The sequence below is a fragment of the Eptatretus burgeri genome, chromosome 20 (assembly GCF_056783735.1).
Source record: "Eptatretus burgeri isolate ZD-2024b chromosome 20, Ebu_testis_v1, whole genome shotgun sequence".
In the NCBI taxonomy this organism is placed as follows: Eukaryota; Metazoa; Chordata; class Myxini; order Myxiniformes; family Myxinidae; genus Eptatretus; species Eptatretus burgeri.
In genome coordinates, this window is record NC_140980.1 from 2,419,241 (window position 1) to 2,435,932 (window position 16,692).

At 45.6% G+C, this 16,692-nt stretch overlaps 1 protein-coding gene across 1 annotated transcript; it reads right to left on the reverse strand.

Moving 5' to 3' along the window:
- Positions 1 to 136: 136 nt before the first annotated feature.
- Positions 137 to 15,873, reverse strand: LOC147008313 (F-box/LRR-repeat protein 4-like). Its single transcript, XM_085865307.1, has 5 exons — positions 15,511 to 15,873; positions 11,259 to 11,690; positions 4,722 to 5,094; positions 4,173 to 4,417; positions 137 to 371 (listed from the first exon to the last, which is right to left on the reverse strand). Exons 1-5 carry the CDS (start codon positions 15,549 to 15,551, stop codon positions 137 to 139), a joined length of 1,326 nt encoding a protein of 441 aa, XP_085721433.1. The 5' UTR covers positions 15,552 to 15,873.
- Between the last annotated feature and the right edge of the window lie 819 nt (positions 15,874 to 16,692).

Here is a 16,692-nt window from a genome sequence, read left to right on the forward strand (position 1 = left end):
AGAGAGAGAGTGAGAGAGAGAGAGAGAGAGAGAGAGAGAGAGAGAGAGAGAGAGAGAGAGAGAGAGAGAGAGAGAGAGAGAGAGAGAGAGAGAGAGAGAGAGAGAGAGAGAGAGAGAGAGAGAAAACGAACATAAACTACGTAAAGAGCTTACTTACATTGATACGCGTCCGGTACAGGACGAGGCGTTGTAGCCTCTGCAAGGACGAGAGCTCCCTGAATTGTCCAGGTGGGATTCCGTCACATGACGACAGGTCCAGGTCACGAAGGTTTGGGCAGTGCTTGATGACAGATTCCAAGGACTTGTTTGTGATCCAATGGCAGTTTGCCAGCTCCAGGTGCAGTAGGTGCTCAGACCACTCACCCAGGAGCCTAAAAAAGTACCGCAGTTCGACATTGGGATCGTGTTTTAAACAAAGCCGTGAGAGACAAGACAAACTTCAAAACCAACTTAACATCGACACACATTTGCCGCTGTGGTGGAAAATTTATTTTTAAATCTCATGATTGGTTTAAACTTCACAAACAAAGGCTTTTATCCCATAAAATAAATATATTATTGAAAACTGAGATGACAGACAATGATTGATTAAAAAGTTCATCAAGCACATTATTATAACATTGGTCTATGAGAATGTGTCTGTGATTCGGGATTAATTATTCCCATGTATGAGTGTTGACTGATTTGATTGAAGCTTGTGTAATCCCAAATATGAGTCCCATGGACATGCATATAAGGTCCATGAGGACATAATTGATACAGCTCTGTGTTCTTATTGCAACTTAAACTCGGAGCTTACAACGTACTTTCGCTTTTAAATGCTCGTAAAGGTATAAAGTCAATTGCAAAGCAATGTAAATAACAAAAGCCTTTTTGTCACCACGTATGGAGTTGTTCACCATGAAGGATCATGGGTTGAATGATCCCACCCAGAGTTTAGGTAACGTCCTTGAAAAGAGTAAGCAGCCCACACATTTGCCTTCGCACGATTACAACATATACTGCCCAAAGGATGAGGGAGCTCCTTGTCCTGTGAATTTCACTGCCCACTTGCAATCAAACCACAATTGAGTGGGAGATGAATTCCCATGCTTGCACATGGAGACCGGTGTTCCCGTGCTTGCACACAAACCACATATGGTGTTCTACGAATTAAAAAGCTGAGGAATATTGAGTGATGCATAGTTTTGTGAAGATAATATGTACTGTTGTTTGTCTGACCCATGCCCCCTCTTTCCCCCTATCCATGCAAATAATTTTGCTCTAAAAAGTTGGGGTTGTGAACAATCTCTGAGAGAAGTTCACAACAGCTCATCTTGGTGTTGCTCTGTGAATTTGTTTCTTCCCGTGTTTACCTGAATAAATGATTCTACTCTCATTGGGACTGGAGTTACTGGAGTGATTCCAATGGAGGTTCGAGTAATTCCACCACAGCACAATACCGGGCTTTGTCACCTCTTCAAGGATGGAAGCTGCCCACAAGTTATCTGGGAGATAAAGATCCCGATTGAAGACACGACATCATTGAAAATCTTTGGTTGATATGCTGCACCCTCGATGTCGTGGAAATAATTTGACGAAAGGAGATATTTAAATTAATTATATTTTTCACATTCCAACAAATGAGAATGATGAGATTCCATGAAGATCGGATGTAAAAGGCACGGGTTGCTGGGTGTTTCACGATCTTTCTTCTTCCATCATAATAAATATCACTGTGTGTGTGTGTGTGTGTGTGTGTGTGTGTGTGTGTGTGTGTGTGTGTGTGTGTGTGTGTGTGTGTGTGTGTGTGTGTGTGTGTGTGTGTGTCCTCCATGACTTCAAAACCATGAAACCTACCAACCTGATACTTTGCATGCATATTAAGGGAACTCCGAGGGAGTGTATGAGTGATCATAGGGTGTTTCGTTTAAATATAACACCTCCTTTGAAAATAATTAAAAGCCTCATATAATTATGTCCTTCACGAGGCACCTCCTCGGCTACCTCGCTTTTTACCCTATGATCTCCTCCTCCTCACTACCTCCTCACTGGGGTCTTATTTCTCTATTATTTTTTGGCCTGCTCAACAATGCCTTGACTTGGAACAGGCCGCAATGGTTTCTCAATGATAAAGCGATATTTTTTCACTTTCCTCACTCATATCATCAAATGCCTCATCATCATACTGACAAATCACTGGGTACATTGTAATGATTATAAACACACCAGCGTTCGTTGCTTTATTTCATTTCCACATATGCCATAACCTCAACATTCATCAGACTGAGCCAACGTCTGTACGTCTGACGTTGTGTTTGTACGTCTGAAAAATGAAGAAATGAAACTCAAAGAAGCAAACGAGGCCATTTGGCCTGTCATTGCCGTGGTGCACTCTCGGGTTATTTTTGTTTGTTGTTGTTTTTTTCGGCAGTTTTTACAATCAATCTTCTTGATGGTTTTCGAAAGGCGAAACAACCCGATCTTGATCGGGTGACCAAGCTTATTAATAGCAGTTGGATGTTACCGTCAAGGAATGGTGAAGGGATGGGATGTGATATTGTTACGAATCTGGAAGCCATGAACACTCCACAAACAGGTCCTATAGAACAGTTATATCGGTAAGTATGTAGTTTTTAGTTCGGGTCCCCATCCCTCGTTTAATGGGTGAATAAATGGACATGCGCTGTGAATTATTTTGATAGTTAGGATTTTTACATCACTCACAACAACAACTACGGCTACTCCATCTCCAACTACAACAACGCCTGGGCGAACCGCGCCCGAGAGCGGGCCACACCTGAGCGGACCGCGCCCGAGAGCGATAAAAAGGAACGGAGAGCGAAGGATCGGGTGGATCTGCTCGAGCGAGAGAGGAAGAATTCGCACCCGTTGAAACCACATCTCTCGAGGTGGATCTGCTCGAGCCAGAGAGGAAGAATTCGCGCCCGTTCAAAACGCATCTCTCGAGGCTGAGCGAAAGGCATCTCGTCATTGGCGTGCTCTGGTTCCCGGGTCATCTCGTCTCGTGGCTGGCGTGGTCTGCGTCTGGCTGACCTTGGTCCGTTCGTTCCGACTGGTGCTCCGGGAAGGTGTGGACGTCGAGTCGCGTGCTCGCGGCCAGGTCGCCTGCGACTTTCTTGTCCCTCGGCTCGAATTCCCTCCGAGCTGAAGGGATAATAAAGACCATTTTGGGTCCGTTTCTTTTGGGTGTACGTCTGTGTGTGGGCCCATCTGAAAGTAGGAATTGTTTAAGTGCTTGTGTGCAAATTTGCATTCTATATTAGTCGTGATAACTCTGCCCTTACGTGCTTCCCTCGTTTCCTCGATTACTGTGAATAAATTCCCCCATTTGTTAAATGTATCAGCTTGTTTCTGCATTTCTTCCATTGGCTTAGCATGGTGCGTGTTGGTGAATTACAAAGGCTGTTGCCGCTGTAACAGTACATTTGGATCGACGGAACTTCGGCAACCATCCGCTCGGGTTGCGCACGGGTCGGGCACGCTAACGGCTCGTCGAGGGTGTGAATACTCGGTAACTCGCCACGTGGATCTCTTGGTATTTTGAAGATTGGCAAATAACCCTGTGCGATGTGGTGGAATTATTGACGATTCACGGTCCGGTAAGGGACCCGTACCCTCGGAGTTTTCCGAGAGGTACGATCTAGATTCCGGACGTTCGGTGGAGTCGACCCTACTGCTCCATCTAGTGGTCGAGCTCGCAGCGGATAATCGGCTCCGCAACAATATGACGTGAGGACGCACAACTACAACCACCCCGTAGCATAATGACATCGGAATAGCCACTTGTAAAGGACTGCTAAGGACATGGTAAAGGAATGAAAGGACGGAAAGGCCAAACAAAAATTAATGAAACAAAATAAAAACAGCAGCAATAACAATTCGGTGACACAATGTCGTCCAGCACCGGAATTCCGTGACTTCAGCATGGGAAACGCTTTGAGAAAACTCTACTTTTGATCGGGTCAACCTGGATAAACTGAAGAGTGGTAAGTAAATTTCTATCCTGCAAGCACATTTGTGACTGGTAATTATGTCGACCAAGGTTGTTGGTGATCGGAGAAGCGGTAAGAGACGAGATAGGCGAGGAAACTGATCAGAATGAAAGAGAAGTGGAGAGGGTTCACCTCAACCCAGGCCATCGATTACAAACTTTGCATTCAATTACTCACTTTCTTAGGACCGTAGGACTGAATCTTCCATCGTTTCCAGTCCATGAGAGACCGAGCGAGCGTGCATGGGTGAGACGAGGCTTCAAAGCCAGAAGGTCCTCCTCGCAGAGAGATGGCCAGAAAGGCTTAAGGTCCAGGTGTTTGTACATAGAAGGGTTGCAGCAACAGTCGCGCAGGGTACGGCTGCATTGAGCGAGGCAGCACAGCTCAGGGAGTGTTAGGTGAGATAAAATAAGTTCGATAATCTGTTGTGGAAGTAAGGCAGAAAAAAAAATCGATTTCATTGTCAGTGCATCAACCTGACCAACTGTCACTGTCCAGATAGGCAAGGATGTCAATCAAATGATAAACCAATAACTCTTAAAACAACCCAGGTAACCACTAGTGAAGCCATCAAGGCTTCCAAACACAAACAGACTTGGACAGCCATTTCAATGTTGACACCATCGTCTGAAACCATTCTGAAGCCAAACAATGAGATGATGTGATCTGGAAAACCAAGTTTGAAAACAAGAAGAAAAGATGACGAGTGGGGGTTCACATACTCACCTCGAAAGGTAAAAGGTCAAAATATCCATTATTTGTGAAGGGGGAAAGCTTCTCTTTGTTTGCCCTCCTTTCTTCCTCCATATGTTCAACCATCGCTCGTCTCCTCCTTCTTTCCATTCTGTTTTGTTTCTTCTGAAGTCTTTCTGACTCAGCAAGTTCTTCATTCTTGCTCTTCTTTGCTTGCATGATGTCCACCGGGATACCGTCCAGAACAACAGTGTCCAGTTCTATGCAGAAAGTACTCAGGGAGCAACTGAACTCCACACGGAGGATGTTCGTCGCAAAACCCGGTGGTTGTATCGGTGGGGAAAACGTGAATGGGTCGTTCGGTGGAAGATCGGTGTCCGCAGGGCCGGACCACAGCGTCCGCCACCTGCATCGTACATCACCAAAGTAAACCTTTTGAGGAGTGTCCTTTTGATTTTACCATGAAGTAGACATTGTGTATTAGGGTGTGGCTCATGTCGAACAACATCTCCAATGTGATACAAACGGATGTGTGAAAGGACATGACTCACATTATTAAATAAATTAACAAATATATGAATGAAACTTGATGTATTCAAAATTTACACAACGATCCCCTTGAGCTGTGTGAAATGTCATGGCTTGAGGATGAAGATCTTACAGTACAATAGGGGGCTGACAGGATGGTCTGGACTCCAGAGGTACGCACACTCACTTTCAAGCCGTCTCGCCTGGGTTTGAATCCCAACCCAGTTATAAACTGCCATCCTGATGTTTCACAGGCAAGGTGATTCATCAATGTGTGTCGTCCATCGGATGGACGGTAAAGAGCCTATGGTGTCTTTCGTGAAGAGGAGGCGAGCTATTGCCGGCACCATGGTCAAGTTACAAATTCCTGCCCCAACTTGCATCGGGCACTGCATCAGTGGCACAGCTACACCCTCAGCCAATGACGCTACCCCGAAGCCCTGTGCTGCATACGGACAAAGAAGAAGTACAATCGGACAAATAATGGTAAAGAGGTTAACTTTTCGACATCTCTATTACTCCCACACTGCAGTTGAGTGGCGAAACAACACACCACACCACAGCCACCCTCTCCTGGTGTGAAAGCCAAACAACTCCTTCATTGTGTGATTGAAACAAATGCAGATGGCAACGAGACACGGTACATATTGTTGTTGATTTGTATGCAGCCCCTGGCTGCTGGTTGCACAATTTTCTGAACTGTGCCGCTGATGCAGTGCCCCTGTTACCAGTAATCGGTACTCATTTTGCTGACCTAAGAAGGATGACAGGCTGAGTCAACCCACCTGGTGTTATTTCAACCTGAGATCTTAAGCCAGCCACCTTAACCATGAAGCCAACACCAGCCTTTCTGGGTTCATCTCCATGCGACATCCGGAAAAGCATTCAATCACTTGGATTTGTCGACCACAAAATGGTCTTCAAATGGGATTTGTCAACCACAAAGTGTTCTTGAAATGGGATTTGTTCTCCACAAAGTGGTCTCCAAATTGGCGAGCCTCAACGGAATTCAGGGGTGATTGGGATGGTGAGGGGGAGAGGATGTGGGGATTGATAATTGGTAGTTGGAGGAAGGAAGAGATGTTAAAAACTTGCAGGTTGTGGACAAAAAAATGGAAACACCAATGTAAAGACACTTAACAGGGTGTTGGGCCACCACGTACGGCCTGTATGTTCCGCGGTTTTAAAAATATTAGAATTTTTTTTTGCATTTCTCCATGTTTTAAGTGATTTCCAACCAAAAAAAAAATGTTGGAGAAAAACCAAACAAATTTTGCAAATTTATTTTCAAAAAAATTTCGATTTTTTTTTTTTTGGCATTTCTACATGCACGTCGATCAAGTTTCGTTTATTCAATCGTGGTTCAGTGGAGTCTGATCCGTTTTGACCTGCAATGAATAGGACATCAGGTTCACTTAAGTGATCCAGCACTATTGGCGGCGGAGGTTTTGCACTCTACTGAGTGCTCCCCCTCTAGTTCCTTCTATATTCGGTTAACTCTGCCTTCTTCCATGCTCCCCTGCCCCATTATAAATAAACACATTTGTTGAATGTATCAGTTCGTTGCTGTGTTTCCTCCATTGGCTTAGCGTGACGCGTGTTGGAGAATTAGCAAGGCCGTTGTTGGGGCCATAAAGGGACATTTGGACCGACGGATCTCGGTGATCATCCGCTCGGGTCGCACACGGTTCGAGCACGCTAGCGGCTCGTTCCATACGAGCGCCGTCGAGGGTGTGAATCCTGGTTAGATCGCCACGTGGTCTTCGAGGTATTTTGAAGATTGGAAAATAACCCTGTACCACGTGGTGGATTTCTGGACGATTCATGGTCCTGTGAGGGACCCGTACCTTTCGGAGTTCTCCAGAAAGGTACGATCCAAATTCCGGGTGTTCGGTGGAGTCGACTCTGCAGCTCCATCTAGCAGTCGTGCTCGCAGCCGATACCTGGCCCGCAACAATATTATGGTGGGGTCTCTTGGGGTCTTCACTTCAACATATCAAGCCAACCAATATTGCACATCATGATCAGTAACTCTCAGGTTGTGAAGGAGGGCCGTCACGGTCCTCTCATTGTCAGAGAGGGCTTCGACTGCCCATTCAGCCAGAGACCCCATTGACCGAGCAGTAGTCTACCTCACCCAAAACTCAACAAACCTTTCAGCTGACTGAAAAGACACCTCCAATCCGTGGGTCGAAGAGATTAAACAGAAATAAATCCTCAGCCTTGAACTCCAGTCCACCCAAACACCTCACTTGGAGGAACGGGTCCCGCTTTCTCAAACTTGAATCAGACGCAGTTATGGCACCTGCTCGCCATGCCGGAGTCATGAGGATGGCGGGAACAACGCTAGGAAAGAGGGGGAGTGGGAGGGGAGGGAGTGAGGTGGTGTCAAGGAAGCGTGAGGCCAACTTCCTGGCCGGTGGACAAGGCCTACCAGACAGAAGGAAGGTCGGGGAAAAGTAGGAAGGGACAGATGAATGAAAACACAAGACGCACCAGAGAAAAAATAAATACTGGAGTCGCTCAAGGTGGTTTTGTATGCACTTGTATGTCCAGAGCTAAACTCTTCAAAAATCATCTAATTGAAGGTCATTAAACAATTTTTGGTTGGTAACACATTTGCCACTGACGGCGAAATAGGTGAAATGGCCACGCCTCTTTTTAAGCGAAGTACTACCTCCCGCCATTACTGTATCTCCAGAACGTTGGACCGAGAAGGTTGTGTGACCACTCAAAATGTTCGGAATGGCCACATTATAGGGATTCAGTAAAACATTTCCATGTCCAAAAGTCAATGGTTTTTTAAGATATTTGCCAAAAACTGATTTCAGCATGGTACACACTACAGTTCTGACCCTTTATTATATTACCTGTTGTAATTTTGCACATTGTCCATATTTTATAGTTTAATTATGTGGATTTCTACACTTTTTGCCTTTACTACAGCCACAAAACACCACACATTTTATATTCATTCCTCTGCAAGTGCACGTCTTGGTACTCATACATGATGTTGGACATTTGCATGGAGGGGGCAGGTCATCGGGCCTGCACGGTACTGGCAGTATCACAGGTTTAATTCCAACATCTGTTGCTTTATAACCATACTGGCGTGGATCTGGTTTGGTGACTGCAGGATTTGGAGCTTGTAACCACATCTTACACTGCAGATATGCTCGCTTTGTGTGTTCTCGTGGCGTTGAAGAACAGCACACAAGCTGGTTGAAGTCGAGCTCTTTCTTGGAGTTGTGGTACTGCTCCCAACGATACTCATCGAATGTGGAACAGTCGGTCTTCTTTAATCCAGACACAAGGAATTTTTCAGCATTACTTATCATCTGTGGTGACAGTTCCTCTACACCAAACCCTTCCAGTAGGGAGAGATCCATGGATATTCTTTCATGCCAGACAGTTTTGGACCCACCTTGCTGGTACTGTCACACCCGCATGAATGGCTGGGAGACACGACACCAAATTGTTGTCCAGTTGATCAACTAACAGGTGGACTGGCACAGTTTTCTTGTTTTTTCCAGTTACCAAGCTTTACAAACAGCTTTTGTAGTTGCCAGGTTTTCTTGAAGTGGAAGATGAAGTTGACAAAGACATCTGTGTCAGTTGAGTCAACCAAGACTGATTGAACCCCGTGTTTCACAACACCATCATTAATATGGAACATGATTCTGTCATCGGCTTCTTCTTGGTTGCTTGAGAGCTCTGCGATCTGTGTTTCAGTGCCAGCTAACAGTTTCCTCCATTCTCCCCCATATACTCCTCCAAAGATAATTTCCTATTCTGACACAACATTCTGCAGCATCCACTTGAAGACATACTCCTGCAACCTTACTTTGTTCAACATTGAGCTCCAGAACATCTCAAGATCGACAGGGAGTTTCTGATTGTCAGACCTCATGGTGATTGTGATTTCTTCAGAAAAACTTCTCTGTGCACGTTCCATTTGCTTGATTGATGATTTTTGATAAACATCAAAAATAATGTCTATTCTTGTGGACTCAGAACCTTAAGCAAGAATGCTGTTGGAAAGACTCTCAGCCAATTGCCCAAATGTGTCAAGGCCCATCTTTTTCATTGGTAGTTTTCGCACAAGTCCCATGAAGTCCACTATTGTCATCTGAGCATCACATTTGACATTCCTTTTCTCCTCTGGAAGTTGATTAACTAGTTCTCTCGATAAGGAGGCTTTATCAGGCTTCTTCAATCTGATGCCATCTTTACATTCAGTGGTGAGGAACTGGGATGTGCTGGTCAATTCATACTTCAGGAGCTCTAGCATGCTGTACCCTCTTTCTCTGGCATAATCAATGTACCTAATCGTTTCTACAGCATCTTTTTTGCCATGGATTTCTTCGCTGTGGACGGTGCAGAAGCATGCTTCACGAAAACAGTCTTGCGGTTAGTAGGTATTGTGTCATGTAGGTGTTTCTCCTTATTCCGAAATCTGGTCTCAACAAACTCTTGATAACTCTTCTCACCAGTTTCCAGGCATTCAAGTAATCCGTCAACAACCTCCTGGGGTATATCAGCTCCAGTAGAGATGTTGTGAAGTCTGATCCCAGTGCTGAATGGATTGTTGATGCTGAATAATCGGGTCAATCTACCTGTGTTCCAAAGGTACCAAAGATTTAATGTTTACAAGCATGGCGTTGTATACACACATATAAGTACACACTTTTTCATCCATAGACATTGTGAGGTAAGGGAAGTATTGTTCATCAGTTTGCCAAATAGGGTTCTGATGCTATTACATCTGAAATTTACCTGTTAACGTTTTTCCTGAAGCAGTGTTGCATATAACGCATGAAGTCCCATCAAAAACCCCTTCGGCTGCTGACCTTGAAACCACTAAAGTTTCCTGTAAAAAATATTTTTTTGCGTAATTAATTGTAGATGATGCAGTTATTATTCAAAAACTTTGTTCAGATGATTTTAATGTGCATAATTCAACGATAATGAAATCATACCATGTTATAGTAACAGCAAGCAGGGATCCAAGGTAGAATTACTTGCCATAAGAGAACTCTTTAACACTTGAACACCTAGCGCCTCCTTCAAGAAAGAAATAATATGGTTAATTGTAATCTTGTTAATGCAGATTATTGCCCACCGAGAATCTTCAGGAGTCAAGTAATTGAACTCTTCAGGAATCAAGTAATTGAACAAAAGAAGAAGGAACAATGATGAATAATTGAAGTCTGTAACATGTTGAAATCAGTTTTTGGCAAATATCTTAAAAACCATTGACTTTTGGACATGGAAATGTATTACTGACCCCCCCATAATGTGGCCATTCCGAACATTTTGAGTGGTCACACAACCTTCTCGGTCCAACGTTCTGGAGATACAGTAATGGCGGGTGGTCGTACTTCGCTTAAAAAGGAGCGTGGCCATTTCACCTATTTCGCCGTCAGTGGCAAATGTGTTACCAACCAAAAATTGTTCAATGACCTTCAATTAGATGATTTTTGAAGAGTTTAGCTCTGGACATACAAGTGCATGCAAAACTACCATGAGCTTACGAGAGTAAAAAGATAAACAAACAGATGAGATCGGGGGGAAAGTAAAGCACGAAGAATACACACAAGGCCAACAAGCTCCTAAAAGGGGGAAACACAATCCATCACTGAGGTTTTTCCTCTTGCAGCCATGCTGGCCATAATGACAGGTAACCAGGCCTGTGCAGCATTTTATAGGTAACCAGGCCTTAGCATGACAATAAGCATGCTGGGATGTCAGTTGCTTCATCAACACATGGGCCACACCTGTGTGGAAACCGTTGCTTTCAATATATACTCATTTTCCCAGGGGTTTCCAATTTTTTTGTCCACTACCTGCAGATCAAATGTATTAAAAACCAGGTATTAAACGAGTCCATTTATAGAACGAAGATGTTATTGAAATCCCGTGATCATCATGTCAGAGCAGTCAGAGACGAAACATACTCCCAAAGCAAACGATAATTGGTCATGTCGTCCCTTTTGGACTTGTGAGCATAAAGACTTTAAGACCCAAAAGCGTCATTGGTACCTGCACACAGCAGAGTCTTCACCTTCATCCCATGACATGGCGAGTATCCGAACCACATTCCCAGGGTGGTACGTCTCCAAGATCGAGACCTTGGTCGGGAAGACGGGCTCGTCGAAAAGTAACTCGATGAAATCCTGGCTTATAAACCACTCGGGATTCTTGGGACAACGTGCGGGTGTCCATCGGGACAAGTGGTCCCACCACGATCCGCATGTTCTCGTCATGGACACGTGCATGAAGTCCCAGGAGAGGGGAAATATGTTAGGTGGACCCACCAGGTTGTAGATGGAATTGCTTGCTCCATACTGAGAGCTCAGTTCCAGAACCTGGCTCACGTATTGAGACAGCTCAGGATGAGGCGGCGATGGGAAGAAACTTAAAGGGGCTTTCAGCACTCCTGGTGCATCTCCACGCCGTTGCTTTCTCCTGGTCCTGTTGAGCAGTAAGTGCAGAGCAGGCTCAACATGCAAGTGTATTACATACAGTAGTTGGAATAAAATCCACAATCGCGATCCAGCACAGGTAGATCACGTGGTCATTTATCATCACATAACTGCTACGAATGCTGCAACCACGGTAACCATGAAGGACGTCCACCACCGTCCTTTGAAGATATCGGGGAAAAATATCGGACAATCACGGAACTTTTAAGATCTCAAAGAAATCAGTAAACATTACTGCCCTGCACAAAAAAGGTGCAAAAACAGATCCCTGCAACCACAGACCAATCAACCTTTTTCCCATTCATCAGCGAGGTTATGGAATCCATCATCACTTCAGACAATAAATCCTTCCTCTTTTCCAATGGTTTGATTCTCGATCATCAATTTGGATTCAGACCAGGTCACTCTAACCTGGATATGCTGCTTCTGCTCTCCCAACAATGGATGGAGGTCCTCAATGCAACACATGAGACGCAATGTCCACTCATGGCTCGCAGACTTCCTCTCCTATCGCAGTTAACGAGTGGCCCTAAATGGAGTTCTTTCATCCCCTCTTCCTGTCCAGGCTGGAGTTCCTCAATGTAGCGTTCTGGGCCCTGTTCTTTCACAGGTTTTCATCAATGATCTCTCAGACTCTGGAAAACCCTCTTCATCGCTTTGCTGATGACTACACTCTCTGCTGTACCCTCTGTCATCCCTAAGATCGACAAGCAGCAGCTTCTTCGCTCACTGCAGATCTCGATAAAATCACAAGCTGGTCCAACACGTGAAACATGTCTTTTCAAGTCTGACGAATCGCACACTCTCACTATGTCTCTCCGAAAGGACCATCTGCCCCCCCCCCCCCACAATCTACTTTCTCAACAATCCCCTCAATGAAGTCCTTTCATTCAAGATTCTGGGTTTCACTATCTGTCACGATCTTTTCTTGGAAAGCCACATCTCCAAGCTGGTCTCCAAAGCCAGTCGCCGAATGGGAATCCTACGTCGTGCAAAGTCTTTCTTTAACACACCTGAACTTCTAACAACTTACAAAGCTTCCATCCGCAGCATGATGCAGTCCTGCTCTCCCCTCTGTGGTGGTACGTCTGCTTCAAATCCAGCTCGACTTCACGCTGTGGGAACTAAGGCTTTTATAATCATTAGTATCTCCTGCGATGAAGCTGAGTCTTTGGGTCTCTCACTCTCTCACCGGAGGCAGGTCGGTGGTCTTTCTGTCTTCTGCCGTCTCCTCTCCGGCCTTGCCCCCACCGCTCTGTCTGTGCTCTGTCCCCCCTATAATTCCGCAGGGTGTTCAAACTCGACCAAAAATCCCCTTCTGGTGAAAACTGCCAAAATCAAGAATCACTGCTCACCTTCACTCTGTCGTTGCTCTTTTTTTCCACCTCTTCAACAAACTCCCACACTCTTTTCAAACCCACTCCTCCCTCTGGGTCTTCCAGACAGTTGTTTACCACCATCTCATATCTTCACCCATCCAAAATCACGATTTTTCTTCCTCCATTAATCCACCCCAAAACCACCTCCTTCAAATTTCCTGTTTTCCCTCCTGAAAGTCCCTGTGGGACCGTATCGTTTACCCCCGGGTACCCCGCCCCATCCCTCTCCCTTCCATAGATCTCCTGTTGTCTCTGTTCTCCACTATTTTGTGCTTCCCTCTCCCACCCCTCTTGCCCCCTGCATTGCTGTATGTTCTGTGCGTTCGCTCTTCCACGAGCCTCACTCTGGAATCCAAAACAAACAAACAAAAGAAACAATGGCCGCCACGTACCATTACAGATGCTTGCATTTGGAACATTTTGGCATGGAGCTCATGTTCTCACCATTTGAGAGAAGTATGTGATAGAACCTGTTCAACATCGCATGGATATCCCTCGTGCTCCACCACACGTTCGTGGCCAGGGAGCGCCACCAAATACCCTCGCCCCATGTTAATCACGGAGAGGAGTCGGGTGGTGAGAGACAGAACGAATGGGGATATTTCCGGCGTCAAGTCTTTGCAAGGGGCAGGGATAATACTCGGGAAAGCGTCCGTGCACCAATGGGGGAATATGGAAAACGCCTGTTGAGTGGCCTGATCCGACTTTGGGCTCCTCCCTCACAAGACGTCTACAAAATACCCTGCGAAGTAGTGGTGGTAGTTCTTAGGTTTTAGTTCAGTTCTGGGTTGTGAGAGAGAGAGAGGGTGAGAGAGAGGAGGTGAGAGAGGGAGAGAGAGAGAGAGAGAGAGAGAGAGAGAGAGAGAGAGAGAGAGAGAGAGAGAGAGAGAGAGAGAGAGAGAGAGAGAGAGAGAGAGAGAGAGAGAGAGAGAGAGAGAGAGAGAGAGAGAGAGAGAGAGAGAGAGAGAGAGAGAGAGAGAGAGAGAGAGAGAGAGAGAGAGAGAGAGAGAGAGAGAGAGAGAGAGAGAGAGAGAGAGAGAGAGAGAGAGAGAGAGAGAGAGAGAGAGAGAGAGAGAGAGAGAGAGAGAGAGAGAGAGAGAGAGAGAGAGAGAGAGAGAGAGAGAGAGAGAGAGAGAGAGAGAGAGAGAGAGACAGAGAGAGAGAGAGAGAGAGAGAGAGAGAGAGAGAGAGAGAGAGAGAGAGAGAGAGAGAGAGAGAGAGAGAGAGAGAGAGAGAGAGAGAGAGAGAGAGAGAGAGAGAGAGAGAGAGAGAGAGAGAGAGAGAGAGAGAGAGAGAGGGAGAGAGAGAGAGAGAGAGAGAGAGAGAGAGAGAGAGAGAGAGAGAGAGAGAGAGAGAGAGAGAGAGAGAGAGAGAGAGAGAGAGAGAGAGAGAGAGAGAGAGAGAGAGAGAGAGAGAGAGAGAGAGAGAGAGAGAGAGAGAGAGAGAGAGAGAGAGAGAGAGAGAGAGAGAGAGAGAGAGAGAGAGAGAGAGAGAGAGAGAGAGAGAGAGAGAGAGAGAGAGAGAGAGAGAGAGAGAGAGAGAGAGAGAGAGAGAGAGAGAGAGAGAGAGAGAGAGAGAGAGAGAGAGAGAGAGAGAGAGAGAGAGAGAGAGAGAGAGAGAGAGAGAGAGAGAGAGAGAGAGAGAGAGAGAGAGAGAGAGAGAGAGAGAGAGAGAGAGAGAGAGAGAGAGAGAGAGAGAGAGAGAGAGAGAGAGAGAGAGAGAGAGAGAGAGAGAGAGAGAGAGAGAGAGAGAGAGAGAGAGAGAGAGAGAGAGAGAGAGAGAGAGAGAGAAAGAGGGTGAGAGAGAGAGAGACAGAGAGACAGAGAGAGAGAGAGAGAGAGAGAGACAGAGAGAGACAGAGAGAGTCCCCTTTCTCCCCCACTTCACGTTTCCCTTAACAAAGTTCCCACCATTTGAAAGCCTTCCCCCCTGACCACGGCTCAGCTTTTTGCGGCTCCAATCGTGGTTCCCTTTTCTTGTGGTGATGTTTTTTTATGGCCGGATCCCCTTCCTGACACCAACCCTTAAATCGCCTTCGACCCGCAGGGATAATTACTAGTTTACCGGTGCTCATTTCGCCGACCTCGGAAGGAAGACAGGTTGAGTCAACCCCACCTGGTGTTAATTCAGTGGCCAGCGGGACTCGAACTCAGGACCCCGAGGATCCCAAGGTTTCCCTCAACAAAGTGACCGGTTGTATTTTCTCCCATATAAATATCATCAGCGAGGAAGGATGAAGAACAAGAAGGGGCGAACTGACTGACGAGCACATGTAAGATCACCTCGGGCTAATGACGGGGTGAATGGAGCAGAATGTTCGTGAAGAACAACATGACGTCATTTCATTAAATACGTCAGCGAAGCGATGATTACTTTTTCTGCTACATCCGATATTTAGATTTCCCCCCTTGAAGAAACCCCGGTCCTCACCGTAACAAACGACGTCGACGTTGTCCTCCAATTCGGTTCATTATTGTGGATCTGGAAGGGAAACTGAGGTAATGTTCAACCACCTGGAAGGTTCAGGTGAAGGGAGGACAGACGAGCACGTTGTGAGACCTCCACTCCTCCTGTGTCAACTCTCAAGGCTGACGATCTTTTCGAGCAAACCTCGTGACCAGGAACACGTGATGAGAAGTCGCCGTTGACTCCGCCCCCGACGTACGGAAATGGCGGCTTGTTCCGTTCAGATGACGTCATCACGTTCTCACGTGGTATCATTCAAAAACCTTCTTTAATCTTGTCAGAGTACATTTTTCTCGTTAAATTCTTTCCGAGATCTACGAAAATCTACATTTCCCACACTTCCCGTGAAAAATCGGTGTAATGCTGATATTTGCAAAAAAATGGAATTGTGTGAACTGGCCAGCTGGCCCATCGTGCCTGCGTGACGTTTCACACTTACACTCTTTTAGATCCCACTCTTCCCTCCAGGTGTTTAAAACAGATGTTTACCACCATCTCTGATCTTCCTCCATCGAAAATCACGATCTTTTCTTCCCCCGTTAATCCATCCCAAACCCACCTTCAAATTTCCTGCTTTCCTTCCTGAAAGTCCCTGTAGTGTCCATCTTGTTTACCCCGTGTCCCCCACCCCCAAATCCCTCTCCGTTCCACAGATCTCCTCATGTCCCTCTCCCCACCGCTATTGACTCCTGCTCCCCTTGCTGCACGTTCTTTGTGTTCGCTCTCATATGAGCCTCGACATTGTTCAAAAAAAAATTAATTTTCTATGAAACTTCATCAGATTTAGTGAAATTGATTGATATTGAGTTGGGGTCCCACAGGACCCCAGTTGGTAAGATTCGGTTGTCAATATGTTTGCAGATGAGTCAAGTTAAGGTAAGAAACTGAATTCACATCTTACAAAAGGAAAAGGGTAGTTGGACTTTGATACAATTAATAACTTATATTCGTCCATAAATAACTATAATCAGATTAAAGTACCAACTCACACTGAACGAGGAAAGTAATCAAAGATTCAGGCTGAAACGATTGGGAAAAACAAACAATTTAATGGTTAACACCTGTACACCTGATCATGAGGACGAACAAACAATAAACCCTGACAGGTGATGTGAACAACTTCCTACAAGAGGAACAACAAACACA